Source organism: Phoca vitulina, unplaced genomic scaffold, assembly GCF_004348235.1.
Source record: "Phoca vitulina isolate PV1807 unplaced genomic scaffold, GSC_HSeal_1.0 scaffold4, whole genome shotgun sequence".
NCBI lineage: Eukaryota > Metazoa > Chordata > Mammalia > Carnivora > Phocidae > Phoca > Phoca vitulina.
The window spans coordinates 7,123,740-7,151,486 of NW_022589707.1; the positions used below are offsets into that span (position 1 = coordinate 7,123,740).

The 27,747-nt window shown below is 44.6% G+C and overlaps 1 protein-coding gene across 4 annotated transcripts; it reads left to right on the plus strand.

The window, feature by feature from the left end:
- Positions 1 to 4,024: 4,024 nt before the first annotated feature.
- Positions 4,025 to 27,747, plus strand: MKRN1 (makorin ring finger protein 1). Of its 4 annotated transcripts, none has more exons than XM_032401454.1 (8): positions 4,025 to 4,406; positions 12,621 to 12,749; positions 18,669 to 18,898; positions 19,326 to 19,552; positions 22,123 to 22,337; positions 23,109 to 23,219; positions 23,777 to 23,915; positions 24,269 to 27,747. In XM_032401454.1, exons 1-8 carry the CDS (start codon positions 4,222 to 4,224, stop codon positions 24,479 to 24,481), a joined length of 1,449 nt encoding a protein of 482 aa, XP_032257345.1. In that variant the 5' UTR covers positions 4,025 to 4,221; the 3' UTR covers positions 24,482 to 27,747. The 4 variants fall into 4 exon arrangements, with proteins under 4 accessions (XP_032257345.1, XP_032257346.1, XP_032257347.1 ...); XM_032401455.1 differs by lacking the exon at positions 4,025 to 4,406 and adding an exon at positions 4,604 to 4,650; XM_032401456.1 differs by lacking the exon at positions 4,025 to 4,406 and adding an exon at positions 4,696 to 4,714.

Consider the following 27,747-nt stretch of genomic DNA (forward strand, 5'->3'; position numbering starts at 1 on the left):
ACCCTCAGCCCCACGCTACACATGCCTTGTAAATGCAAATGGCATACCTCCCCCTTGAAAGGGACAGAGGTAGTGATATCCTTGGGAGGTTTCCTGTACATTCAATAATACCTGGGGAGTGACCCCTCCCTAAACATTCTCCAGGACCTCTGACTCCAAACACCTTGCTGCCAAGACCCCTGGCTTCAGGGATTGAGTAACTAACAAAGGACACCTGGACCCTGTCCTTAGTCTGACCAGTTCCCGGATGCCTAAGAGGACATGTCCATCAGAGCAAAACCGCCAATAAGAACCCTAGACCCTAAGCAAAGAAGAGACTCATGTTATTTTCCTAGTTCTCAGATGCTCTGTCCCTGCGTGTCTCATTCACTAAACTTTGCTGTCACTTCCTTCTGGCTCACATTTGATTTCCACCCGACATGAAGGTAAAGGCACTCTTGGCTAGCCCCAGGGGGCCCCCTCTCCAGGCCCTCACACCCGGCCTGCCAGCATCATGAAAACTGGTTGTAACGTAAGGTAGTCAGGTAAAGCAGAGGAGGCATTATATTTGAAGTTCAGACAGTGAAATCAACTTTTTTTTCTTCTTTTTACAGATTTTATTTATTTGACAAAGACACAGCGGGAGAGGGAACACAAGCAGGGGGAGTGGGAGGGAGAAGCAGGGTTCCCGCCGGGCAGGGAGGCCCATCCCAGGACCCTGGGACCATGACCTGAGCCATGCAATACTGGGGATATACTTACATGAAAAACCAGTTTGTTATCCGAAATTCAGATGTAGGAGCGCCTGTCTTGCTCAATCAGCAGAGCATGTAACTTGCTCTCAGGGTCCTGAGTTCAAGCCCCACATTGGGCATAGAGCTTACTAAAAATACTTTTTTTAGTGAAATTCAGATATAACTGGGCATCCTGTATTTTTATTGGCTAAATTTGACAAAACTATTTTAATATCCTATGCCGGATGCCTGGGTGGCTCAGTTGGTTAAGCATCTGCCTTCAGCTCAGGTCATGATCTCAGGGTCCTGGGATGGAGCCCTCATACAGCTCTGCTTCTCCCTTTCCCTCTGCTCCTCCCTCTGCCCCTCCCCCTGCTTGTGCATGTGTGCTCTGTCTTCAGAATCTTAAAACAAGCAAAAACATCCTGTGCCAACATCAGTGGAAACGAGCAAATACTTATCTAGCCCTTACTAAGGCCAGCGACTGTCCTTCGAGCATTATGTATATAAACACATTGAATACTTAACAAGGGAGGTATTTCACGGGGGAGGAAACGGGCAGTAACTTGCTCTGTCAAACAGCTAGGTTCAGGGACTGAAGTTCTGATTCCTGGGTCACCTGGGTTTTCTGCACAGCCCTGACTTCAAGCTTCCTGTTTCCCTGACCAGTCCACTGCACCCTCTTTGTCAGGTTGTGGAACATTTTTGTTTCAATAAACAAGGTCACTATACTCGAGGACTACAGCTTGGCTATAGCTTTTCTTCGCAAAATTGTGAAGGAGAATGCCCACCATGCCCTTCATTGGGAATCCTTTTCTCCTTCCCTTGTGTCTGCCAAGGGTTCTTAAACTGGCCTCGATGCCCAGTCAGTGGAGGTGGAGTGGGGTGAGTGCTCCCATGGGAGTCCTCCCCAGCCTGTGGTTGTCCCCATCCGGACCTTGGCATCTAAGAAGGCATTCGTAATCTGAGAAGGTTCTTGGTGCCCTCACATCATACCACACAGGAGGCTCTTGGCTCCTACAATAAAGAACCTGGCTTTTCGGTGTATAGCAGAGTCACTAATACTTCCTGAGTGAAGAAATGCATGAACTGCCCTTGTGCTGAACTTACCTCCCAGGAATCAACAGATGACTCTAGTTTGTTTCCTGAAACAAAACATCATTATTCCTGTTGGTATGGATGGTGAGCCAAGGCATAGTAATTTTTATAACATGAGAGAATTCTTTTCATTCATTGCCAAGGACTTACTGTGATTGAAACCCTATTTGGAGGACTTTGAGCAGGGAGATCAGAAATTCAGAACTAAGCTTGGATGGGCACATGTGACCTTGGGGACAGCCCTGGGTCCCATCCCTCCCCCCATCTTTGGACCAGGTCTGGATTATTCTGAAGTTCATGCCCAGGGCCTTTTCAAGTGTGTTACTGAGGCTCAGATCTTTCATGATCTCATGATACCACTGAGGGCTCTGAGCTGGGCGCCAGTGCTTTCCGGGTGAGGGCAGCAATATGGAGACAAAACGAATCCATAACATACAAGAGAATTTTCCTAAAATAGAGGAATGCTTTAAGTTGAAGTAGCCCTTTTTTCTTTAATATTTTAGAGAGAGGGACAAGCAAACTCCTGCACTGAGCTGGGAACAGGAGCCCAAGTGACCCTCTTGAAGTGCTTGCTTCCCCTATCTCCCCCATTTTTAACTCAATCTTCAGCTCAATGTGGAACTCAGGACCTGTAGATCAAGTGCTGCCTTCTCTAGTGAGCCAGCCAGGTGCTCCTCCCCCACTTCCCTTTTTAAAAATCAAATTGGGTGGCTCAGATGGTTAAGAAACTGCGTTTGGCTCAGGTCATGATCCCAGGACCCTGAGATTGAGCCCCACATCCGGGCTCCCTGTTTGGTGGGGATCCTGCTTCTCCCTCCCTCCACTGTTGCCCCTGCTTGTGCGCTCTGGCTCTGACAAAATCTCTAAAAAAAAAAAATTAAAATAAAAATCACAGTATTACTTGGTAAGGTAAAACTCAAAGACTATTGGGACTATACCTGTAGTCCCACGAAGTTAAATTTATGAACTTGCTGCAGCAGGGGTGACTGCAGCTAGGAAATAGGGGGGCAACGTGGAAGGGCAGTAGGGAGGGGCGGGGCCCCTTACAAGGTCTAAGCTGGCTTGGGAGAGACCAGCAGAAGAGGAACCAGCCCGGATTAGGTACCGTCATGAGGTTGGGGACGTTTAGGAACTGGGCATCTCAATGATCTTTGGGAGGTTGGAGGGAGCAATGAAGTGGGACTGGGAAGACATTTTTAAAACTATTACTAAAAAAAAGGGATTGTTAGTCTTTTTGCAGCCATCGCGTGGCCTTGGGAGAAACACTGTTTTCTGTTGGCTTTGTCACTGTCCTTATTTGTGTCTGTTAGGTACATTCTGGTCTGATCTCCAGTGGGGAGGATTTTCACTCTTAGGTGGACTTAAAGAAAAGCAAATCAAGGGCTTATGCAGAAAAACTGCCTATGATGGAAAATCAGAATTTAATAGGCAGCATGTCAGAGGACAGTGGACATTAATAGGGAAATAGGATTATATACATTTTAATTTTCATAGTTTTACAAATGACTGTAAGCTGGGATATTTCAGACACCTTATGTTACTATCTGTTCAGTATTATGTGAAAGAACAGTGCTTTCCATAGACTCTTACTGTTACTGTTACTTACAGATAGAGAAAGCAGGATCACTAAGAGGTAAATTAGCTTGCTCAAAGGCACATAGCCAGGAATGGGAGAAACCGGGAGGTGAGGGGGACGAGCTGACTCCAGAACCTGTTCTTGGCTACCATGGTAGTCTCCTGGGTTTAGAGATTACACCCTGATTGGAGGAATAAGAGAACATTAAGTGTTTAATATGTACCAGGCACTAACCTCAGTGATTGCATGTCCTATAATCCTCACAGCAACCCTGTGAGGGAGGGTCTACTATCATCCCATTGGAGATGAGGAAACGGGCTCAGAGAGAATAGGTATGTATCCCCGGTTCCTTCAGCTGACCATTGAGTCGGTAAATGGGAAAGTCTGGATTCCAACCCAGGTCCTCAATTCCCGCCCTCCACTGTATCAGCCTCTGCTAGCAGGTATTCCTCTGGGTTAGCACTCTTGAAATGAGGACTTTATATTATAAAGTTCCCTAGATGTGCCGCCCAGTGTGTGGGGGGGGTGGGGGGAGCAGTGAGGGTGGGCCCAGCTCGCGGGGCCCCGCCCCTGCCCCGCCCCCGCAGGTGGGGCTGTCTCATCCGCCAATCAGGACGCTGGGCGCCGGGGTCGAGGGGCGGGCCGCGGGCGCTGCGGCTCCAGCCCGCAGTCCGAGCGGCTAGAGGGCTCGGAGACCCTACGCGAAGCCAAGAGGAGCGAGCCGGCGCCCCAGTCTCCTTCCCCTCCCCTCGCCTCGCCGCCTTCTCCGGCAGCCGGACCGGAACTATGTGATCCCGGAAGTTCCGGTGCCATTGCTGTGTGGGATAAACAGTAATGGCGGAGGCTGCAGCTCCCGGAACAACAGCCACAACATCAGGAGCAGGAGCGGCAGCGGCGGCGGTGGCAGCGGCCTCCCCCACCCCTATCCCCACAGTCACCTCCCCGTCCTCGGGGGCGGGGGGAGGGGGAGGCGGCAGCGACGGCAGCGGCGGCGGCTGGACTAAACAGGTCACCTGCAGGTGAGACGCTGCGCAGCCGGGCGCCGGCGCGGGGAGGGGGCCGAGGCCGCGGAGAGGGCGCAGAGGAAGGGGCGGGCGGAGGAGGGAGGAGAGCGGCGTTTGGCCGCCGCGGCTTCCCCGCCCGCGCTGCGTCAACCCCCGGCGGCCGCCGCGGTGCCGGGCGCGCGCGGCTCTGCCGCGGGGCCGCCGCACCGCCCGCCGCCCTCCCCGCGCTGGCGGAGCGGCGCGCCGCGTAGAGAGAAAGGTGGGCGGACTCCTCCTCCTTTTCATTGTCGCCGGATCTGCAGCCCCTGCTTGCAGCTCCGCAGGTTCGAAAGGAAGGGGTGCGTGTTGTAGCCTGCACCGGCCTCCCTGCAGGCCTGGGGCTGCGGAGCGCGGCCGCGGGCCCGGACGAGGTGGCCTGGCCGCCTGGCCTCGGCGCCGTGTCAGCCGTTGGTAACGTCTGCTCGCGTCTCTCTCCGCCCCCGCCCCACCCGAGAAGTAGCTTTTGTTATTTCTTCTTTGTATGTTTATCGAGGTTGGCGGTTCTGAGCTTTGACTTAGAACCGAGTGCCGGGCTGAGGTCGTCTCCTCCGCCTTAAATTACACACGAGCTGTCCATTCCCCTCCCGCGGTGAAAATTTTCTCTTTTGAAATAACACGCATCTTACTTCTGAAGGAGAGCAGTTTTGTTTGGGTTTGGTATGTCAGATAGATGCAAGTATTTGAAAAAAAAATTAGTGGATGGCGGTAATAGGTACGTGTGTACGCGTGTAAAAATTGATCGAGCTGTACATACAGGATGAGTGCATTTGATTGAATGTTACCTTGGATTCTTTTAGAAGTGATCATTAGCGACTGGAAGCGTTTTTCTAGCAGTTGAAAAAATACAACTGGAATGCCGGTTTTCATCCGGGGGTGGGATAATTTACATGCAATACGTAAGGATTCTTAGTATACAGAACTCACTGTCCTGGTGTTAACAGTGATATTAAATGGCGTTCTGTTTTTATATATATGTAAGGCATTAATAATAAACTTGAGCTTAATTTCAGTAGCGGGATGAAGAAGCATAAAAGCTCTTTTAGGTCGCTTCTCTTACCAGTCGTTGTAGGTCGTAAGAATGGAATGAAGTGCAGTATCTTGAATGAGAATTGCAAAATTCTTGTTCATGAAACAGTTAAGTTCCTATTTACAATTTCTCTTTTCTCTACAATGCTGCAGTTGATTTATATGTGCTAGTTGGTTCTTTTAAAAAAAAAAACTAGTGTAACCTTTATATACCTGAGTTTTAAGCCCTTCACTCGGCAGTCCCAATCTACCTTTATATACTGAAAATAATGTTGCTTGAATAGGAGTTCTTAACAGGAACTCCATACAAAGCCTTGATTTTAACCTATCATTTACAATCTCAATATAGTCTAGCTTTTAACACCCATCACCAACCTGGCATTACCATAGTTATCTCATTTTTATCTTGGCAGCTGTAACTTGAACCCAACTTTACAGCAGTGCACAGAATTCATTGTCACTTTTACACTTTCTTCTCTGTTGGACACTTGGCCCTGTTCTTACTTCCCTTTTCTAGTTCCTCAGCAGTATATAACCAGAATTCAGAATAGCTTATTAAATAGGCCAGATAAAAGGCCAGAAAAATAAGCTGAAAACCCAGACTAAGCATTCCTCTTTGCTTGACTTCAGGATCTTTGAGTTAAATGCAATATTGTAGATTGTTCCTGGACTGGTGGGAATTCATTGCCCATGAACCAATAGATTTTATATGTATTTAAAAAAATTTACATAGCTCAGCAATCTAATATTTTGGAAAGGCATTAGGTAAAAGATAACATGCTTAGATGTACTAGTTTTTTCTTGAAAGTTATTTTTAATTTTTAAAAAGTACAGGCTAGTATATCTTTGATTTTAATATTTGACATTGTTTTCAGTTCTAGGTATGAACATCTATTTTAAAATTCTCTTTGGATAGTGAATATGAGATCTTCATTTATTGTGGACCTTGAACTTTCTTGAGCAGGGGCCCTATTTTGTTTATCCTTATGTGTACTTAAGTATCTTTTGGGGACTACCTCATTCAGTTATTCATTAAATAAGTATTAGTTCCTACAACAAGAGACGATGCCCTAGATTAGATGTTCAAGGGAATGCAAAAATGTATTTTCATTGTGTTGCTAAATCTCCCTAGAGGAGAATTAAGATAAGTGATACACTTTAGTGTTTCTGCTTATTTCCTTCTATCTAGCAGTTTGATTAAGGCTATTTACTTAGGGGGCACCTGGGTGGCTAGTCCTTAAGCGTCTGCCTTCCGCTCAGGTCATGATCCCAGTGCCCTGGGATCGAGCCCCGCATCAGGCTCTCTGCTCCGCGGGAAGCCTGCATCTCCCTCTCCCACTCCCCCTGGTTGTTCTGCTCTCGGTTGGTCTCTCTCTGTCAAATACAATCTTTAAAAAAAAGGCTATTTACTTAGGACATAATCCTCCAAGAAGTTAGTTATTTGGAAGACAGATTTTTTTAAATTGCTCAATTTTCGTACTGGTTACTGTTCATATTTCTCAAAATTCTACCTCATTGTGTTTGATGTCTGCAGCTTAAGAAAAACTTACACCTTCCCAGGGAACTGTATCATGCTGCCCCCACCAGGCCATTTTTCATATTTTTTTATTGGAGGAATATTATGAAATATGCTATTGCTTTTAGCTTCTTCGAGAGTATAGGGTTAAAATACTTAAAAGTCATAACTTGCAAGCCATAATTTTGGATTTAGACACTGCTTTATGAGAGTTCTACAGTGGTAGATGACCGTTCTGGCATTTGAAATAATACCCCGAAACCAATTGTGTTCATTTTGATTTTTAAAAATAAAGGAAATTATTCCAGAAAGTCTCTATCCATAGTGAAGTTTATTACTTGGAAACTATCTAGCATATAGGCGTTTTTGAAGGGGTGGCATTGAAAAAGTTACCAGCCCATTCATTAGGAAGAATTAATTTGCTACTGACATTTGCCATGTCACCTAACAGTTTTTATTAAATATGTAACTATTATTTGTATAAGTACTGTAATAGATGAAAAGCAGAGTAAACCATGGTCCTCAGCCACCAGGAATTTGCAGTCTAGTCTGAAAAATAGTACGTGCACTCCTCAGATTAAGTATCAAAGTTAAAAAATGCCATAGCCGATGGAAGTGGTAAATGCTGAATTAGGTAGCATTCTGTAATTTCTTCCGTCAACCCACAGGCAGGTTGTTATGATGCCTAGAGGTACTTTGAGGGTATTGTTCGGGTCTGTTGTACCCTAGAAGCTACTGTTAGGGTGTTTTGTAATGTATTTTGGCAAACGTTCTTAGGTTTCCAAGAGGTACAGCAGTAGGGAGATTGCTAGGCGATTATATTTGTCTTAACTGGACAATGTCTCGAGTGACATTGCAGTGAGAGAGCACGAGCAGGAGGGAGGGTCAGAGGTCATCCCGGTGGAGTGATGGACCCCATACCCATCCAAGCTCAGTGGGGAGTCTGCTTGAGATTCTCTCCCTCTCCCTCTGCGGCCCCCCCCATCCTTCTCTCTAAAATAAATTTTAAAAAGTCATATGGCCCAGCCTTTTCCCCAAAGGAAGCTTTAGTCTGGGCAATGGCATCAAGATTTGGATGGTGGCTTGGTGGTGGCATTTAAAAAACAAAACTTCAAGGGGCGCCTGGGTGGCTCAGTCAGGTCATGGTCCCAGGGTCCTGGGATCAAGCCCCTCATTGGGCTCCCCGCTCTGCGGGAAGCCTGCTTCTCCCTCTCCCACTCCCCCTGCTTGTGTTCCCTCTCTTCGCTGTGTCTCTTTCTGTCAAGTAAATAAATAAAATCTTTAAAAAATAAAAAACAAAAAACAAAACTTCGGTTTCATTTTGGGGAGAAATTTCTTGAGAGGTTTGCCTTTTTTTCTACTTTCTGATACAGCGTAACACTTTTCACAATCATAATCGTAGAGATGGGTTGGTGAGGAGGGATTTCACTGTGAGAATTGTATTTAATTCTGGAAATACCAATAGTGTTCATATCACTGAGGGATAAAGGGCCAGAAAAATAAGCTCAAAACCCAGACCATACATACAAACAACCATTTATGTTTAGTATCTGGCAGTAACTAATTAGGGCTTGTGTTCTAGCATTTTTGTTGATTCTGAAGTATCAGGTGATTTTGTGTCTACTTGAATTCCTTCAGTGTTGCTAGTTCTGGACCTCAGGAACATATGTCGTTGCTGGGTAATTATTCTTCTCCAGCTTCATGTTGAACCAGATAGATACATGATATATCTTTCTGCGTATGAAAAGGTTCTTTGTATTTTGGCTATATTACTACAGTTACTTAAAATCTTGTGGCATGACATACAGGTGTCTTGCCTTAATGGTTTGCCTTACTCTTTTATTTATTTTTATTTTTATTTTAAAGATTTATTTATTTGACAGAGACACAGCGAGAGAGGGAACACAAGCAGGTGGAGAGGGAGAGGGAGAAGCAGGCTTCCTGCCGAGCAGGGAGCCTGATGCRGGGCTTGATCCCAGGACCCTGGGATCATGACCTGAGCCAAAGGCAGACGCTTAACGACTGCGTCACCCAGGCACCCCCTGCCTTACTCTTTTTTTATTTTATTTGACATACACAGCGAGAGAGGGAACACAAGCAGGGGGAGTGGAGTGGGAGAGGGAGAAGCAGGCTTCCTGCTGAGCAGGGAGCCCGATGCTGGCCTGATCCCAGGACCCTGGGATCGTAACCTAAGCCAAAGGCAGACGACTGAGCAACCCAGGCACCCGTTGCCTTACTCTTAACTTGATTTGTTCTGTGTGCCTCCTGCCAGGCTGGTCATTAACCAATATAGTGAACAAATGTGGTCTGGCAGGGCAGAGTAAAGATGTGGAAGGACAGATCTGAATGAACATGCATAGCATAGACTACGCAGGTACTGACTTAAAAATTCTTATATCTAAAAGATTGCTGAAACCTGCCGAAAGTCACATAGCTTCTCATTGACAAAGCTGGAATTTAAAAGTCTCCCCAGTTTTTTATTGAAGATTTTGTCAGAATGCACAAGCCAGGGGGAGCAGGAGAAGGAGGCTCCCCACTGAGCAGGGAGCCCTATGTGGGACTCAATCCCAGGAGTCCGGGATCATGACCTGAGCCAAAGGCAGACGCTCAGTGACTGAGCCACCCAGGCGCCCCTCAGTATCTGTATCTGACTTAAAATGATCCCAAAGAAACACTGAAGGTATAGACACCTTCTTGTGTTTAAACAGGAACAGTTCTCACTGGGCATGAGACAGTGAACTACTGTATTTGAGCACTGATACTGTTTCAAAAGGATAACCTATTACCAACTGGATACTTTTTTTTTTTCTTTAAAGATTATCCTTATTTATTTACTTGAGTGCGAGAAAGCACAGGGTGAGGGGCAGAGGGAGAAGCAGACTTCCCATTGTGCAGGGAGCTGGAAAGGGGGCTCAATCCTGGGTCTCAGGGATCATGACCTGAGCCGAAGGCAGACACCTTAACCGAGTCACCCAGGTACCTACCCTGGATACTTTCCTATGTACTTTGAAGCAATATTGTACTGCTGTGGTGATTACAATGTTAATTTTTTTAAAGATTTTATTTGTTTGACGGAGAGACAGCGAGAGAGGGAACCAGAAGCACGGGGAGTGAGAGAGGGAGAAGCAGCCTTCCCACCGAGCAGGGAGCCCGATGCGGGGCTCGATCCCGGGACCCTGGGATCATGACCTGAGCCGAAGGCAGACGCTTAACGACTGAGCCACCCAGGCGCCCCTACAATGTAATTCTCATTGGCTTGTTTCGTTAGGGGGTGTCTGTGTTGATGTTTTCATTTATGCAGTCAAATGAGCTTTTTTTTTTTTTTAAGACATAGAAAGAGCACAAGCAGGGGGAGGAGCAGAGGGAGAGGGACAAGTAGACTCCCCATTGAGTGGGGAGCCCATTGCAGGGCTTGATCCCAGGATCAGACCTGAGCCGAAGTGAGACCCTTAAGCCATGAGCCACCCAGGCTCCCCCAAAATTACCTATTGATAAACAAGTGGTTTAACTCAAAGTTGCCTGAGTTACATTATGGTAAACTTAAAATAACAGTTGAAATTAGGTCAACTATAGTTAAAATTATCACTTCCTAGTATATTCTTAGATTTTGCTAACGGACTACAACTCCAGGGCACTTTAGGATATTGGTCATTTTAACTATTTACACCAACATGTTAGTCTTTTCAAGTGATGTACTGTCATGCAGAAGTTTTCCTTTACAGGTACTCTTTGAATAGAACCTTTCACATTTCAGTTTTGGACAGCTGCCTTCCAGTTTCCTTAGGTAAATATGGATATTTTGTACATACTCAGATAAGTGGGCAAGTGGAGTATACACTCATTCTAGGTAACTGACACTCTTGGATATAGTGATGTCATCAGCCACACTAAGGAAATACGTACTTTTTCCTTCAGGTGCCTGTTTGGGGAGTTGTGGCCTGCCAAAAATAAACCTTCATTGCGCTTGCTGCTCAAGAGACCGAGACCAATAAAGGAGCAAAGAATTTAAAAAAAAAACAAACCTGGGGTGCCCTGCCTGGCTGGCTCAGTCACTACTAGAGCATGTGGTTCTTGATCTCTGGTTGTGGGTTCAAGCCCCACGTTGGGCGTAGAGTTTACTTAAAAAAAAAAAAAATTGGGGGAGCGGGGGGAGAACCCTGACAGAAGTCAGTGATGGGAAGATGGAGGATGGTGGTGGTGGTTCTACTCCACGCGATCAAAAAATGACTATCACTTCTAACCTAGAGAACCGTAGATGCTGCTTGCTCTACTCATCCCCCTCCATCCCCACTTTCTGATTTTAGTAGGTATGAGGTGTTTATTTCTAGCAAATTCCCAAATGATGCTGATGGTGCTATTCCAGGTCCTACTAAGGCATACTCTGATACTTGGTGTTTAGGAAACTGCGGAAACTGCTAGTTAGGTACACATGTAATACTTAAGGCTGAGGAGCAATAGTCTGCTAACCAAAGAACATGAGGTGATTTCTCTTTGCCTCTGTGTTTGCAGCAAATTTGGTTATATTTTCACATGTGGATTTTACATGAAGTTACAAGCAGACTCCATGCCCAGTTTGGAGTCCAGTGTGGGGCTTGAACTCAAAACCCTGAGATGGAGACCAAAGCTGAGATCGAGTTGCTTAAGCAGCTGAGCCACTCAGGTACCCTTCACGTGGCTTTTCAAGCATGAATATGGTTTCTTTTTTAAGATTTTATTTAGGGGTACCTGAGTGGCTCAGTTAAGCGTCTGCCTTTGGTTCAGGTCAGGGAGCTTGCTTCTCCCTTTCCTACTCCCCCCACTTGTGTTCCCTCTGTGTCTCTGTCAAATAATCTTTAAAAAATTTTTTTACTGGGGCTCCTGGGTGGCTCAGTTGTTAAGCTATCCCCCTTAGGCTTAGGTCATGATCCCAGGACCCTGGGATCGAGCCCCGCATCGGGCTCTCTGCTTCTCGACATCTCCCACTCCCCCTGCTTGTGTTCCCCCTCTCTCTGTGTCTCTGTCAGATGAATAAAATCTTTTTAAAACCTTTTGAGGGAGCACTATATAGAGAGCACAAGAGAGAGCAAGCAAGAATCGGGGGCAGAGGGAGAAGCAGGGTCCCTGCCAAACAGGGAGCCCAACGTGGGGTCCAATCCCAGGACCCTGAGATCATGATGACCTGAGCCAATAAGGCAGACCCTTAACTGACTGAGCCACCCAGGCACCCCTAAAATGGTTTTGTGAAGTAGTGAAACATACAGTAGTCTGACCCATTCTGGTCTACATTGTTTCTTGCTTTATCTTTTTTTACAGGTAGAGCTACCATTATAGCTAAAGTTACTACCTCCCTAGGACTGTGAAATGAGAACTGTGGTCAAACTGCAGAGACCAGATTAATGATGACCTCAGAGTTGAAATTTAAATTGGTGCACATATGTATAGGCAGGCTTCCTGTGGTACCATAACGGATAATCTCCTCATACGGTCTTATTTCTGTTCGCTGTTGTGTTCATTTCACGCGTTTGTGTAGAATAGGATATATTGGGTATATTACCGTACAGCACTAGGATATCACTACTATATGGAACTCTCGTGTGTTACTGGTGGTGTACACTGGTCATGAATTCTCTTAGGACTGCCTTGAACTTTGTGGTTCTTTTTTCTCACAGGTATTTCATGCACGGGGTTTGTAAGGAAGGAGATAACTGCCGCTACTCGCATGACCTCTCTGACAGTCCTTACGGTGTAGTGTGCAAGTATTTTCAGCGAGGATACTGTATTTACGGAGACCGCTGCAGGTAAGAATTGTTTCAGAACACACAGATGAGTTTTGCTGAGAGGTGGAGTGGGAGAGGTTGAGAAAAAGTGAGTAAAATACATAATGCCAATAGCTTTATAAATAGATAAATGCTTTGAAAAGTATTTCTTAGCAGTTAGTACACTTAGAAATTTCTAACTTGGAGGGCATGTATTAATACATTTTTTTCAAAAAAATGAGTTTGTAATGTAGTAATTCCTGAGGAGCTCCTTCTGCAAACCTAGGGATAAGGTGTGGAGAAAGTATTTGTATATCGCATTTCCTTTTTAAGACTAAGTGATGTGCATACCTCTTAATAATGAATTAGAGAAAATGGCATCGTAGGCATTTGGAGTAGTGTATTAGGTTACTACTTAACGAGAGCTTATCATTGCTTATCATTCAGTGTCAACTTTCCTGAGACCCTTCAGCTTGCAAAACTAAATCTAAGCTTAGATTTAGAGGGAATACTCAGGAATGTGTCTAGTAACCATCAGAATGTTAAGAACCAAGAGGGATTCATTCTTTAATCTCTTATCATTATTAATTGAATTGGTACCATAATCCTGTTACATTGCGATTCAGCAGCAGTGGCTTGTGCTTAGAAATAGGTGGAGGTTTTATTAATCTTTCCAAGTTAGAAAAGATGTTTTAGTTACCTGTTGATTGGGGCGGCCTGGGTGGCTCAGTCGGTTAAGTAGCTGCCTTGCTTAGGTCATGATCCCAGGGTCCTGGGATCTAGCCCCACATTGGGCTCTCTGCTCAGCGGGGAGCCTGCTGCTTCCTCGCTCTGTCTGCCCTCCCCCCTGCTTGTTCTCTTTCTGTCAAATAAATAAAACCAATAAAAAAATGTTACCTGTTGATGTTGAACAAATTACCCTGAGATTTAGCAGCTTAGAAATGATAAACATCTCCCAGTTTCTGGGGGTCTGACTTGGGTGGTTCTAGCTGTGAGATTCTAGAGATTGCCGTCAGGAATTTGGGCAGGGCCGCCATTATCTGACCTCTCCCCAGGGGCTTGGAGGATCACTTCTAAGGTGCCGAGAGACCTTAGTTTTTTACCAGCTGGACCTCTCCTTAGGGCTGCTTTAGTGTCCTACTTGGTTGCTATCTTTCCCCAGAGCAAGTGATTCAAGAGAGCCAGCAAGGACACATCCACAATGCCTTTAATGTCCTAGTCTCAGAAGTCCTGCACTCACTTCCGCTATACTCTTCATTACAAGCAAGTCACTAAATCCAGCCCATGTTGAAGTGTTCAAGGGGAGAGATTGGGCCCACCTTTTGAAGGGAGGTGTGTCAAAGAATTCTGGACATACTTTAACCATAAACCATCATATTAAGACATTTGGGGAATGTCAGCCAGTTTTAGCATTCTACGATCATATGCTTAGAATTCAAAAGGCTAGGAAATTATTAATGGGTGGGATATTAATGTTCAGTCATCCCACATTTTACTAGGAAATCTAGTAAGGATAGAGAAAAATAAACAGATTTTTTTCATGTGACTGTAAGAGCTCAGAAATGGAAACTCTGATAACTGAGTTTAGGTCTTTTTGCTCTCTGCTAATTTTTTTCATTGCAGTATTACTGGAAAGGGGAAAAATGACACCCCCCCTCAAAAAAACCCAAACCGCCAGGCTTATCGTCACAGAATGAAAGGGGGGGTTGGTAGAACTCCATCCTACTATATGTAAAGGAGCGATTCTTTGTAGTAGGATGGTCTCTGCAGGTTTTAGGCCAGCTTAATTGTAGGGGAGCCTAGTTCTTTGCCTAAACAATCAGCCGAGAGTCTTGTACACTCCGTCCGGGGAGAGAAGAAACAAATGGCAGGAGTGGGAGGGGAAACTAGGGTGTCCAGCAGAGAGAAGTGGAGAGTATGCTGTGTGATAGGAGGAGGGAAAGTACAGCTGGTAAACAGATCAGCTGCTTCTTCAGAAGAGGGACTCATCTGATTGGACCATATAGGTGGGAAGAATGAAAAAAAGGTTAAATTGAAGAAATCGAAGCTAAGGCTGAGGCTGTATGTGTTAATCAGCTTATTTTTCAGGTAACTTCCCCAGCCCTAAATGGCATTTAGGCATTTCATATTCTCCTTGGGAAAAGTATGGAAGCCCATCCTCAACATAAACCTGTAATCAGTGGACTTCCTTGTGGGAGACTGAGGTTGAAGGCCAGGGAGTGAGGTGGGTGCACTGTTATGGCGACGCCCTGACATGGAGGCAGTTTCAAGTCACCTGATAAATGGCTTTTTTCTTTAAAGATGCAGCTCCCTCTTTGACCAATGATCTGATTTGAGCTAGGTTTAGAGCTCTCAGGGTGAAGTGAAAGGAATTAGGGAAACCTATTATTACTAGTTGGCCTGAAAGAAGCTTCTGTGGTAATTGGGACAGACAGGCTGGAAGATGTACACCTACTTTTCACTCTTTCTGTGTAGGGATCTTTTTACACAAATTGGCCAGTGCCCAGAGATTTCAAATATTGAATGCCTCATAGGGGTAATAGTTTATGATGAAAGACAATGTCCTAATGCCAACAGTTCACAAATGTTACTGTGTCCATGCTTCATGAAGGTGGCACTGTTAACTTAGGCCAGTTCTTCATTACTCAGAACTGTTGTACACGTTGCACGACCTCTCAACATCCTTTGTCCCCACTTATTCAATGCCATAAGAACTCCCTCATTGTTTATGAACACCCAGTGGAGAAAGAGGGAGTATTGCCTTGGTTGACAACCATTGCTATGGTAGATCTTGTTTCTTTTGGAGGGCTCTTTCCCTCTGGACCCGTTGAGTCCCATAAATTAACGTATTTAAGATTCATTTATTTGAAAGAGCACACAAGCAGGGAGAGGGGCAGAGGGAGGAGAGACACAGACATGATTCCCAGGAGATCCTAGGAACCCTGAGACCATGACCTGAGCTGAAACCCAAGAGTCTGACGCTAAACCTACTGAGCTACCCCGGTGCCCCATAAGTTAAAATTTTAAAGACAGATACCAGACCTTGGAATGATTGGGGGGTCGGAAGTAGCCAACCAGAGGGGAAAGCATCTATCTTAATCTTGCTTAAAGATGGAAGAAAAATTTATTTCAGTTTCCTTACATAGAAATTAATACTATACCAGAGTATTTGCAAAAATGTGAAAGAAAAGCCCAATATTGGTTTCAGTGTTGTCTCAGTATTGTTTCTTAACACTTTGATTAAAAGGATCACGGATTCTGTGATAGGTCTTTTAATCAATCTTAAGGAATTAATTTAATAATCATTACAAACACAATCATCATGGACTCTGAATCCAGTAGATGTTAGTCCTCTTAAGTAGGAATTGGCAGGCTTCGTTTGTACAGGGCCAGATAATAAATGTATTTTGGCTATGGAGGCCATACTGTTCTCGGTGCAATAGCAGCTGTAGATGATACATAAGCTAATGAATGTGGTGTGTTCCCACGAAACTTACTGAGATGCTGAAATTTGAGTACATTTTTCAACCATTTAAAAATACCGAAACCAAGAATACAAGTCCGTTGCTGTCTCCTGAATTATACAGTTAAATTGCCCACATAAATGGCCTGTAAAAGAAGTTATTTGTCAATGGGGAGCCTGGCTGGCTTGCTCAGTATCAAAACCATTTTTAGCTCTGGGTTTGGCCTGAGGGTCATAGGCTGGATTGATCCCTGTTCTTTAAGGTCCGTGCTTCACTGAACCATACTTCTTAGTAAGCACCTTTTGGTGGTTTCTGTTTTTTATTTTTATATTATTTGAGAGAGAGCACACACACAAGTTGACAGAGTGGCAGGGAGAGGGAGAAGGCTCCCTGCTGAGTGGAGAGGCTGATGCGGGGCTCAGTCCCAGGACCCTGGGATCATGATGACTGAGCCACCCAGGTGCCCCAATAAGCACCTTTCAAAATGCGTCTTGCATCTTTCTTTATTAGGTTTTTTTTCTTACTTGGACTTTATCTTTCCTAGTACCTATGGACAAATCACTTCAGAATCATTTTTATAGATCTATTCTGCACTAAAGGATTAACTTTGGCTAAATAGGCAGATTTGATTTTAAAAGTTAATACTCAATTTTTTTTCTTAGAGAGAAAGCACAACCGAGGGAACGGGAGGCAGAGGGAGAAGCAGGCTCCCTGCTGAGCAAGGAGCAGAGGTCAGATGCAGGCAGATGCTTAACCGACTCAGCCACCCAGGCATCCCTGAAAGTTAATACTCAAAATAGATTATCATTTGTATTCAAGGACCCGGTTTTATTCGCTAAATTTGACCCCTCAGTAGTAGTTGTTGTTGTTTTTTTTTTTAAATTAAAGATTTATTTATTTTGAGAGCAAGCCTTTGGGGGTCAGGGAGAGGGAGAGAAGAATCAGGCTCCACACCCAGCCTGGAGCCCAAGGTGGGGCTCTCTCATGACCCCCAAGATTGTTACTTCATTTAACTGACTGAGCCACCTAGGTGCCCCAGATGATACAGTCCTTAATGCATGGCATGTGTTTATTAGTAGATGTTGCTCAAAAAATTGAACTGTTTGGGTGCCCAGGTGGCTTAGTTGAGTCGGTTAAGTGTCTGTCTTTGGCTCAGGTCCAGCGGGGAGTCTGCTTCTCCCTCTCCTTTGTCCCTCCCCACTGCTCGTGCTCTCTCTCTCCAGTAAAATCTATTAAAAAATGCTGTCTAATATGGTAACTATGAGCACCTGTGCCACTTGAACACTTGAAAATATGGCTAGTGCTGGTGTTGGGACCAACAAACTGCTTGTACATTTAAGTATAAATAGCTATGTGGCCATTGGTTCCTGTCATACAGAGCAGCTTAGAGTCACATTAGAACACCACTTGACAATTTTTTGACAATGAAGTGAGGTGTGGTGCAAGTGCATACTCCCAGTGGTTTCTGCTCTCAGCTTGCATGATTCAGGATTCCAGTCTGGAATAAAACACACCGGGTTTTATAGCTGACAGCAGTTACTTGGAAGGCAAGGGAAAGGAGGTTCCCTAAAGCTGAAGAGTGGGAATATGAAGGTTTGAGATGATAGAATACAATGGTAAATACAATGGTAAATACAAGCAAATGTTCGCAGTAAGCTAAGGGATGGTGTGTAGTTAGCCTTTATGTTTATTTTAGATGGAAATACACACACCAGTAACAAAGCTAGCCCATGGTAGGATGGCCCGATTAGTTTGCAAGACCTGCTAGATACGTGTACTGTAAGTTATGCCAATTCAGACTTACTACGTATCATTAATTTATTGTGTCTGAATGAATTGTGGGGATTTTGTTGGGCTGGAAGTTGGTTCTTGAAGGGAATAGTTGGAGATGTGTTTTAATAATTTACAATTGAAAAAGGAATGAAAATGTATAGGGTAAAAATTTGAAAAGTTATCAGGTCAATGACTCGATATAGGAAAAGAATACATGTTGTATATCGTTAAGTCTCCTGTTTAATATTGTGAACACTTGAACATACGTGGTAAAATGTTCTACGTTTTCTACTTGAGTTTGAGGGTCAGCCTTGCTTTGATCAATCTTCGGTGCACAGTCTCTTTAGCAGAGTTGCCATGGGAACCGTGAGACTCCAGATTCGAGTGGAAGTTGAGGGATGATAGATGGTCATCTGCAGGGGTGGGCAAACATGGCCTCTAGGCCAAACCTGGCTGAAGGCTCTAAGTTTGCTGACCCCTGGTCTGTGACCTTGCTACTCAAGAGTGCTTGGGCCAGCAGTAATATCCTGTGCGGGCTTGATAGACATGCAGAATCATGGGCTCTGCCCCAGACTTAGAAATTCCAGATCTGCCTTTTAACAATTTCCTGGGTGATTCATAGGTAAGATATTTTGAAAACAACCCAAGGACAGGATCAGGGAATTCATACCCCAATTGGGGCTGCTGGCTAGACAGTGACTGCTGACTTTGAATTTTTTTTTAGATATGAACATAGCAAGCCTTTGAAACAGGACGAAGTGACTGCTGCCGATCTAACTGCAAAATCATCCCTTGCTGCTTCCTCAAGTCTCTCATCAGGCATTGGACCAGTTGTTGAAATGAATACGGGCGAAGCCGAGTCAAGAAATTCAAACTTTGCAACTGTAGGAGCAGGTTCAGAAGACTGGGTGAATGCCATTGAGTTTGTTCCTGGGCAGCCCTACTGTGGCCGTAGTGAGTATTTTGAAGACTAAAAACAACTTAGTGTGCTAGGCCATAGCTCACCAGTTAGCAGGTTTTCACAACCTTCCTGCTTCCGCTCTTCACACTTAGCCTGAGTTAATACTCTAAATTGGATTACCTAAGACTTAACCGATGGAGTGAAAGAAACTTTTTGAATCCCAGTGAATTTAGAATGTTTTGAAAAACCGAAGCCTCTTTAAACTGCAATCGCACAAGAAGTACGTAAAAGTGTTTTTTTGTTTTTAAACAAGCAGCATTAGAAAATTGATCTTTCAAGAGTGAAGGGATTAGTTCAATAGACTTTTGGAGTTAATTGAAGTTCTTAGGTTTTTTCTGTTCAGTTAGGTTCTCAGTTACCTTGGTTCATATATCTGCTTTACCCATTTTGGACCTTTACTACCCTCTTAAACGTTTTCAGCTGCCCCTTCCTGCACTGAAGCATCCCCGCAGGGCTCAGTGACCAAGGAGGAATTGGAGAAAGAGCAAACGGCAGCAGAAACCAAGCAGCAGCTTTGCCCCTATGCTACGGTCGGAGAGTGCCGGTACGGGGAGAACTGTGTGTATCTCCACGGAGACTCCTGCGACATGTGTGGGCTGCAGGTCCTCCATCCGACGGATGCTGCCCAGAGATCGCAGCATATAAAAGTAAGTCTTCAGGGAAGTAGTCCGTTAATCCATGTGAGATTTCTTCGAAGATGCACATCTCATTGGTATTTTTAATACATTAACATGCTTGTGCAGCCATTACCACAGTTCCCCTGAAAAACTTCATGCCCCTTAGCTCCATTACTGTTTGTTCTGCCCTTCTTGCAGTTCCCTGGCAACGACTAATCTTCTAATGGCTGGCCTGGCCTGTTGTGGAGATCGCATATGAATGGAATCCTATGTAGCCTTTTGTGACGGTCTTAAACATTAGCATAATGTTTTCAAGGTTTATTTGTGTTGTGGTGTGTATCAGCACTTCATTCCTTTTTCTGGCTGAATAATCACTGTATAGCTATACCACATTTTGTTTTTCCATTTCGTCAATTGAAGGACTTTAGGATTGTTTCACCCACTCGCTATTGGGAATAATGCCATGAGCATTCATATGTAAGTTTTTGTGGGCATGTTTTAAGTTACCTTAGAGAGTAGAGTTGCTGGGTCATCTGGTAACTCAATGCTTAACACTTTGAGCAATGCCAGACTTTTTGCACAGTGAGTACACCATTTTACGTTCCCAATCACGGTGGATGAGGATTTCAGACTACGGTTCTCGCAAGTGAGAATAGGAGCAGGAGAGAGAGAGGGAGAAGCAGGCTCCCTGCTGAGCAGCGAGGACCTGTATCATGACCTGAGCCGAAGGCAGACCACTAACCCACTGAGCCACCCAGGCACCCCCCAGACTCTGGTTTTTAAGCCCAATTGCAGTGTAAGTTTTTTGTTGAAGACATTGTTTTACAAACTTTATTGGAGAAACAAATTCTGCTTCTAACCATTATCACGTTTAGAAAAATTAATTGGTTGTTGGGTAAAGCATAGTATAAGAGACATGAATCCTACCTTCACGATACGCTGACTGTGTGAATTGGGGCAAGTTAAGTCCTGGTCTTTCAGCTATATTGGGTATTGGCAGCAGTGCTATTTGTTTCCTCCCCCCCCCCTTTTAGTAGTGTCTTTTAGGATTGTTTAAAAAGAACTTTCAGAAAATAAAAATGTTATTAAAATACTGTAGTTATGTGTAATTATGGGTGACTTTGCTTTTTTTCTATTCCTTAAAATTAACATGTTCTAAATTTAAAAAGTATGTGTGTATATAACGTCCGTCAACCTCACTTTTACGTAGACTTGATGCCCAGTGTGGGGCTTGAACCCACAATTACGAGATCAAGAGCTGCGCACTTCACTGACTGAGCCAGTACACCCCTCTTTTTACAGATTTGAGAGAGGAGGGGGAGGGAGAAAGGATCTCAAGCAGACTCCCTGCTAAGTGTAGTGTCAGACATGGTAACTCCATTTCAGAACCCTGAGACCAGAACCTCAGCCAAAACCCACCAAGCCACACAAGCGCCCACCTCTTTTTAAAAAAGTTTTAAGTAATCTCTATACCCAACATTGGGCTTAGACCCACAACCCCGAGATCAAGGGTTACATGCTCTTCTGAGTGGGCAAGGTGCCCCCATAATTGTTAATAGCCCCAAAGTGGAAACAACCAAAATGTCCATCACCCGATGAATGGATAAATAGCGGTCTGTCCCTGTGATGGGATATTACTCAGCAATAAAAAGAAATAAAATACTGATACCTTCTACAGTATAGATAACTTTGAAAATGTGCTAAGTGAACAAAACCTGTCACAAAAGGACACACTTAATATGAAATGCCCTGAATAAGAACAGCCACAGATTAGTAGTTGATAATGAAGTGGGGGAGGGGTCGGTTTCCGGTGAAGTGATTTCCTTGTTGTGGGTATGGGATGGTTCTTGGGGTAGTGAACACATTCCAATACTGACTGGTTTGATGGTTCCATGACTGTAATGGTATCCTTTAAATGAATGAATCCTATGGTATGTGAAGTATCTCAAAGCTGTTTTTTAATTTTTTTATTTATTTTATTATTTTTTTAATGTTTTGTTTATTTATTCATGAGAGTCAGAGACAGAGAGAGAGAGGCAGAGGCAGAGGGAGAAGCAGGCTCCCCGCCTAGCAGGGAGCCTGATGCGGGACTCGATCCCAGGACCCTGGGATCATGACCTGAGCTGAAGGCAGATGCTTAACCATCTGAGCCACCCAGGCGCCCTCAAAGCTGTTTTTTTAATGTGAAAATGAGGTGCCCAAGCACCTAATTGTCGCCTAATAAGTGTTAGCTTCCTTCACCCTCACTTCGTGACACGTTGTAAATTAAGAGCTTAATCTTAATTACATTTTCCATTTAGAAATCAGAAGATCAAGCTTAGTATGAAAAACTGTCTTAACATGGATTGTAACATGGAGGGTAGCGAAGATTGGGTGATACTTTTTTCCCCCAGTTTCTGAAGTTGAGTTCTTTGTTTGACTCTAGTGATGGATGTAAATATGTAGAATGTCCACCTATATTTGAACAAAGCCGCTTTTCGAGTCAGTTGGGAACATCTTTTCAGTTGACTATTGATTATTTGAACTGAGTCATTAACTGTCAAGTTGAAGTCTTTCATTATTCAGTGACTTGATTACACTTATCTCTCCACTTTTTCTAGTCTTGCATTGAGGCCCATGAGAAGGACATGGAGCTCTCATTTGCTGTCCAGCGCAGTAAGGACATGGTGTGTGGCATCTGCATGGAGGTGGTCTATGAAAAAGCCAACCCCAGTGAGCGCCGCTTTGGGATTCTCTCCAACTGCAACCACACTTACTGTCTCAAGTGTATTCGCAAGTGGAGGAGTGCTAAGCAATTTGAGAGCAAGATCATAAAGTGAGACTCCTCCCCAATCTTCGTTTGTGCTTTCTATTTTGGGGAAGAATTTAGTATCTTGTGCCAACTTTCAACCAGATGGACCGCATTTAAATGCATGCATTTTATCTTGAAACGGGGGTATTCTAATTGGAATTTCTTCTTTGTATTTCAGCTAGCTTCTAGGTTAGTTGGTATATCTTTTATTTGAATGAGGAAACCCTGTGTATCAGTTAGTAGAATCTTCGTGCTTTTTCTGAGGAGACTGTGTTTAATGGATTAGCCAGTTTAGGCTCAGTGAAAAAACTTACCTAGCTCTGAATGTATGTTTCCTGACGTTTTACATTTTCCACTTTCCTATTCATCCATTAAGCTAGCCAATAATCCACCATCCTTTAAAGATTGTTCTCATAACTGAACAAAAACTACATAATCTAAACAGAGCAAAGTTACAAGAAATAAATTTATTTAAATGAAAGAAAAAGGAGTCCGTGTGAAATGTCTTCTTTTGTTTTCTTTTTTCTGTTTTTGTTTTTCGTTTTGTTTTGTTTTTTTAATGGAAGTTACTTTTTTTGAGTGACCTGGCTAGCCATTGAGTTGATTTAAGGAGTTTGTCTTGCCTCAGAAGAAATGGTCAGTTGTCTGACAGTGTGTGGAACCCTTTCAGGAAATGCCCACTTGGCTTTTCAGTTAAGTCTTTTAAGTATGGAGGTGACGCACCAGGGTGTGTCCTTGAGGAAGAGTGGGCCTGTCACGGGGGATGTGCATTGCAGCCTGTTCATTGTTTCCCAGGTCCTGCCCAGAATGCCGGATCACATCTAACTTTGTCATTCCAAGTGAGTACTGGGTGGAGGAGAAAGAAGAGAAGCAGAAACTCATTCAGAAATACAAGGAAGCAATGAGGTATGAGCACTGCAGCCTTTTCTCAGGCTAAGATCCCAACGTCGCTTGGGTTCACTTTGAAAAGAACAGTGCTGCACTATATACTCCTACCTCCTTCCTCCCCTTTCTTTGCCTTCCCAGTACAGTTTCCTTTTGTCACCCCTGATAACACTTACCCGTTGTGTACCTTGCTATAACGCAGTCCTTGGGGTGCACGCCCAGGGACTGGGTTATAACGAAGTCTGCTCTGATAGCTGAAGCCCCATGAGTGGGTTCCGGCCTCATTCTGAGTCCGTGTTAGAGTTGTCCTGTGTGCTTGTGTGTGGGCTTCCTAGAAGATTGCCCTCTGCTGGATCTGCGGGACTGGAGCTGTTACGAACAGCACAGACTTGAACAGAGTATCTTGCTGTAGTCAGTGCTTCATGCATTAGTACACACACGTTTAAGAACACACCTTGGGGAGGGCTGGAAGCAGACATGCTGGTTCTATCACTACCTGTTTAAAGAAATACCGGATGATAGTCAAATACAGACCTGAAATCCACTGTGAATAAGGGTTGCGATATTTTCCTTTCCAGCAACAAGGCGTGCAGGTATTTTGATGAAGGACGTGGGAGCTGCCCATTTGGAGGGAACTGTTTTTACAAGCATGCGTACCCTGATGGCCGTAGAGAGGAGCCACAGAGACAGAAAGTGGGAACATCAAGCAGATACCGGGTAACTCTCGCTGTTTTTTTAAAGGAGGGGAAATACCACGCTATCAGTTGAGTCCCACACAGATTGGGGTAGGGGAAGGAGATTAACACTCAGGTCTGGGAGTGAGACTGGCAGATGAAAGAACGGCAACCTCAGGAAACTGGGAGGGATAGGTGAGGAAAAGCTAGCTCTTAAAGGTCTAGAGTAAGCGGTTTGCCTCAAGTAACCAGAGGGGAGGAATTGGTAAAGTCAACCCTAAATAAGAAGTCTGGTTCGTCATGCCCTCTGGTGTGCTGGATGTTTTGCCTTAGAAACAACAGAATAGAAGATACTACTGGACAGTGCCATCCCTATCATGGCCTTGTTTTTTACAGGCCCAACGAAGGAACCACTTCTGGGAGCTCATTGAGGAAAGAGAGAACAGCAACCCCTTTGACAACGAAGAAGAGGAGGTTGTCACCTTTGAGCTGGGCGAGATGTTGCTTATGCTTTTGGCTGCAGGTGGGGACGACGACCTGACAGACTCTGAAGACGAGTGGGACTTGTTTCATGATGAGCTGGAAGATTTTTATGACTTGGATCTATAGCAGCTTGACGTGGCGGGTGAACTGGTCTGCTGAGCCTCAGGCAGTAGCTGTCCCCTGTGGTGGCGAGGCAGTGCCCGAGTTTCTCTCCTAGGCAGGCCTATCAACTCCAGGTGCTGTCGTGATCCTCCTTACCCAGGGCCTGTCTCGATCCCTCACCTTGCCCCAAGGAGTGTTGTTTTTTTCTGTTAAAAAGTTACAAAAATAAACCTTAAAGCTAGTTTTTTTGTAACATGAATTTAACTGTCAGACAGTTAGCGTAGGTCTGTTGCGTCATCTGTTTTCCACCAGATTGACACCGTTCTAGGGTAGCGTTGATGGACTCTCCACACTTAAGAGGATCCCAGGTTCAAGAACAGCATTGGCCCTGCTTTGGGGTACAAGAATAGACGTGATGGGTGACAGATCTGCACTGTGGCACGTAGCCTGCCACAGACTTAGAGGTGGATACCCAAGGTTTCTGGTGAAATCTGCACATCTGTTTTTAAATCTGTTCCCTACCCCATAACCCCCACTGTGCACCTGTTCTGTGGTTTTGGTCTCTTGTTGAGTTGCGCACAAGTCATACTACTGGGTAACCAGAACCAGGTGCGAATGTGTTGAGATTTTTACTGTGTTGAGCACGACAGGGAAGTTGAGAAGGAACACGTACAACAGATGCAGTGGCCTGTGTGAACGGCCGAGCTGGAAGCGGACTCCCGGGGGCTGATGGACTTGGTGTGTGTGAGAGTGTGTGAAAAGCTTCTCGTTCCTGCATAGATGCTGTGTTCTTAGCCTTAGTGGAAAAACTTTGGTTTAGTGGTTTCAGCCTCGTATGGCACATAGATGTGAAGGACGAAGCAGGATATCGGTAGCTGTCGGTAGAGCGGTGCTAGCTCTGTCTATAAATAGAGAAATGGGCTTAGCCACAGGGGTCGCCTGTCTGCTGGTCCCATTCAGTAACACAAACCAGGGCTCGGATACACAGTTGTATTTAATATTTTAGCGTCTCCCAGCCTCTCCAGCCCAGGCACTTTGGGACAAATGTTTGTCCTCATTTGAGGTTTTGTTGTCAGGTTTTTGTGTTTGTTTTTGTGGGTATTTGCCTCGTTCCATCCCTGAGCTTTGCAGGTAGACAGATGTGATTCAGAGCTTAGTTGAAGGTGTTTCTTGTAGTGGGGTCATTGGTTGGCAGGAGTAAGTCATGCTTTTCCACTAAAGGGGGAGCGGGGGTGGTAATCCACGAGACGAGCTAAAGTTAAGTTAGAAGAAGATTGGAAACTTTAGCTTTTGAGTTTTGTCGCTCTAGTTCCTAAAATAACTTGGAGATGCTCCTCATTTGTCCATCTACTGCTTTGATTCATTCCTTGGATCCCACCCATTCTTTCACTCTAAGAAAAAACAAGTAATTGTTGCAGAGGTCTCTGTATTTTGCAGCTGCCCTTTTGTAAGAAGCACTTTTCCCAAATAAAACAATAAAAAAACCCCAAATTGGCTTTCTGTTTTGTGTAATGAGCTGTTCTGAACCGTGTAGGTGTCAAAGCATAGCATTTGTTTCTTGACTCTGATCAGTTCATCAGTTGTTCTGTGGATACGGTTCATTGAGAAAAGTGATAGCTTCCCTAGACCGGGCCTGCTGAGAAATGTTTGAGCGAGACCTTACCAGCTGGGATCATCACACTATTTTGTACTTGAGAATTTGCAAGACTAACTCTTAGGCCGCCTTGAGTGGCCAAAAGCACTGCCATCCGCCTGTGGTTGAACTCGCTTCCTACCCACAAGTAGCAGGTAGGTCACAACACATGATGTGTTTTGAAAGGGTACTTTTCTCTCCGACTATTCTATCATACTTCTAATAAAAACCATTCTGTGGTGACCTTTTTGCATTGCTTATTTGTAAAAATACTGCTTCCTAGAGGGGCACCTGGGGGGCTCGGTCTGTTCTCAGCTCAGGTCATGATCCCTACTCCCTGCTCATCTGGGAGCCCACTTCTCCCTCTTCCTCTGCCCCTCATCCTGCTTGTGCTCGCTGTCACTCTTAAGTAAGTGGAATCTTTTAAACATTTGGATTAGGAATTACCGGTGTTTGCATTTCTAGGAATTGTGTGTATTGTGACTTGGCACGGTCATGGTAACAGCTATAGGTCCACGAGTTGTCTGTTTCTGTGAGCGCATGTATCCACTGCTTCCTTCCAGAAGTGCTGAAAGTCTGCCTTCAGCTGCTACTGACCAGGTCGTGCTGGGGTTCACATGCACCCCCAGAGTGATGGAGAGCCTCCGAGGCAAGGTAGAAGTGTTGGGGCTCTGAGTGGGGAAGAGACTTAAAAGCCTCTGCATTTTGGTGTCTGGAAAGTAGGGCTAGGCTCATCAGTAGCTGCCCTGTTGGTGTATTTGAGTCTGTGGTCCAGGGAATGGTCTACGTAGGCAGTGACAATAGCTTACTGGAGTTGAGGTAGGTTTGTGTTGGGAGCAGCTCCCTTTGCATCTTGGAAAAGGCAGGGGAAGTTCGTGTATCCGCCAGTCATAACGTGTGTTGCTGTCCTGTCCTGTGCATTGCACGTGCGCTCTGGGTGCCCGCCTGTTGTAAGTGAAATTCTCACTTCTCCACTGCACAAAACTGGTCTCAGATCTCTGCCCCACCACTACACACAGTAAGTGCTGGTTCCATTTCTTAACTCCTATGAGCTCCCACAGATTCATTTGAAGCAAATAACTACCCACTTGAGATGGAGAATGGGGTCATGGTTGTCACAGCATAGCAGCCTGTCCCAGGCTGAGACCATCATTTTATAAGGAAAACTAAATAAGGTACTTCTGTTTAAAATACTCAATTATGTTAGGAGAATTTTTTTAAGGCCTCTTACTCAAGGTAATCAAGTAAAAACTAAATTCCGCAATTATAAGATCAAGTAAATTGTCTTAATGAACCAACACAGACTTGCGTGGTTTAAAATTGGTATTTGGTATATAGATACTAGTAGAATATTACAAACTGTTATTGCTTTCTTGTCTTCTTACCCATTGGTAATAAATGTTACTAATGGAAATGTTATTTTAGAAGGTGACTGGTATAGTGTGTTTTTCCAATTTTTTTTTTAAAAGATTTTCTCAGCACAAGCAGGGGGAGTGGCAGCAGGAAAGGGAGAAGCAGGTTCCCCTCTGAGCAGGGAGCGTTATGTGGGGCTACATCCCAGGGCCCTGAATCATGACCTGAGCTGAAAGTAGACGCTTAACTGCCTGAGCCACCAGGTACCCCCAGGAGACTGGTAGTTTTTGAAATGTCAGAAGCA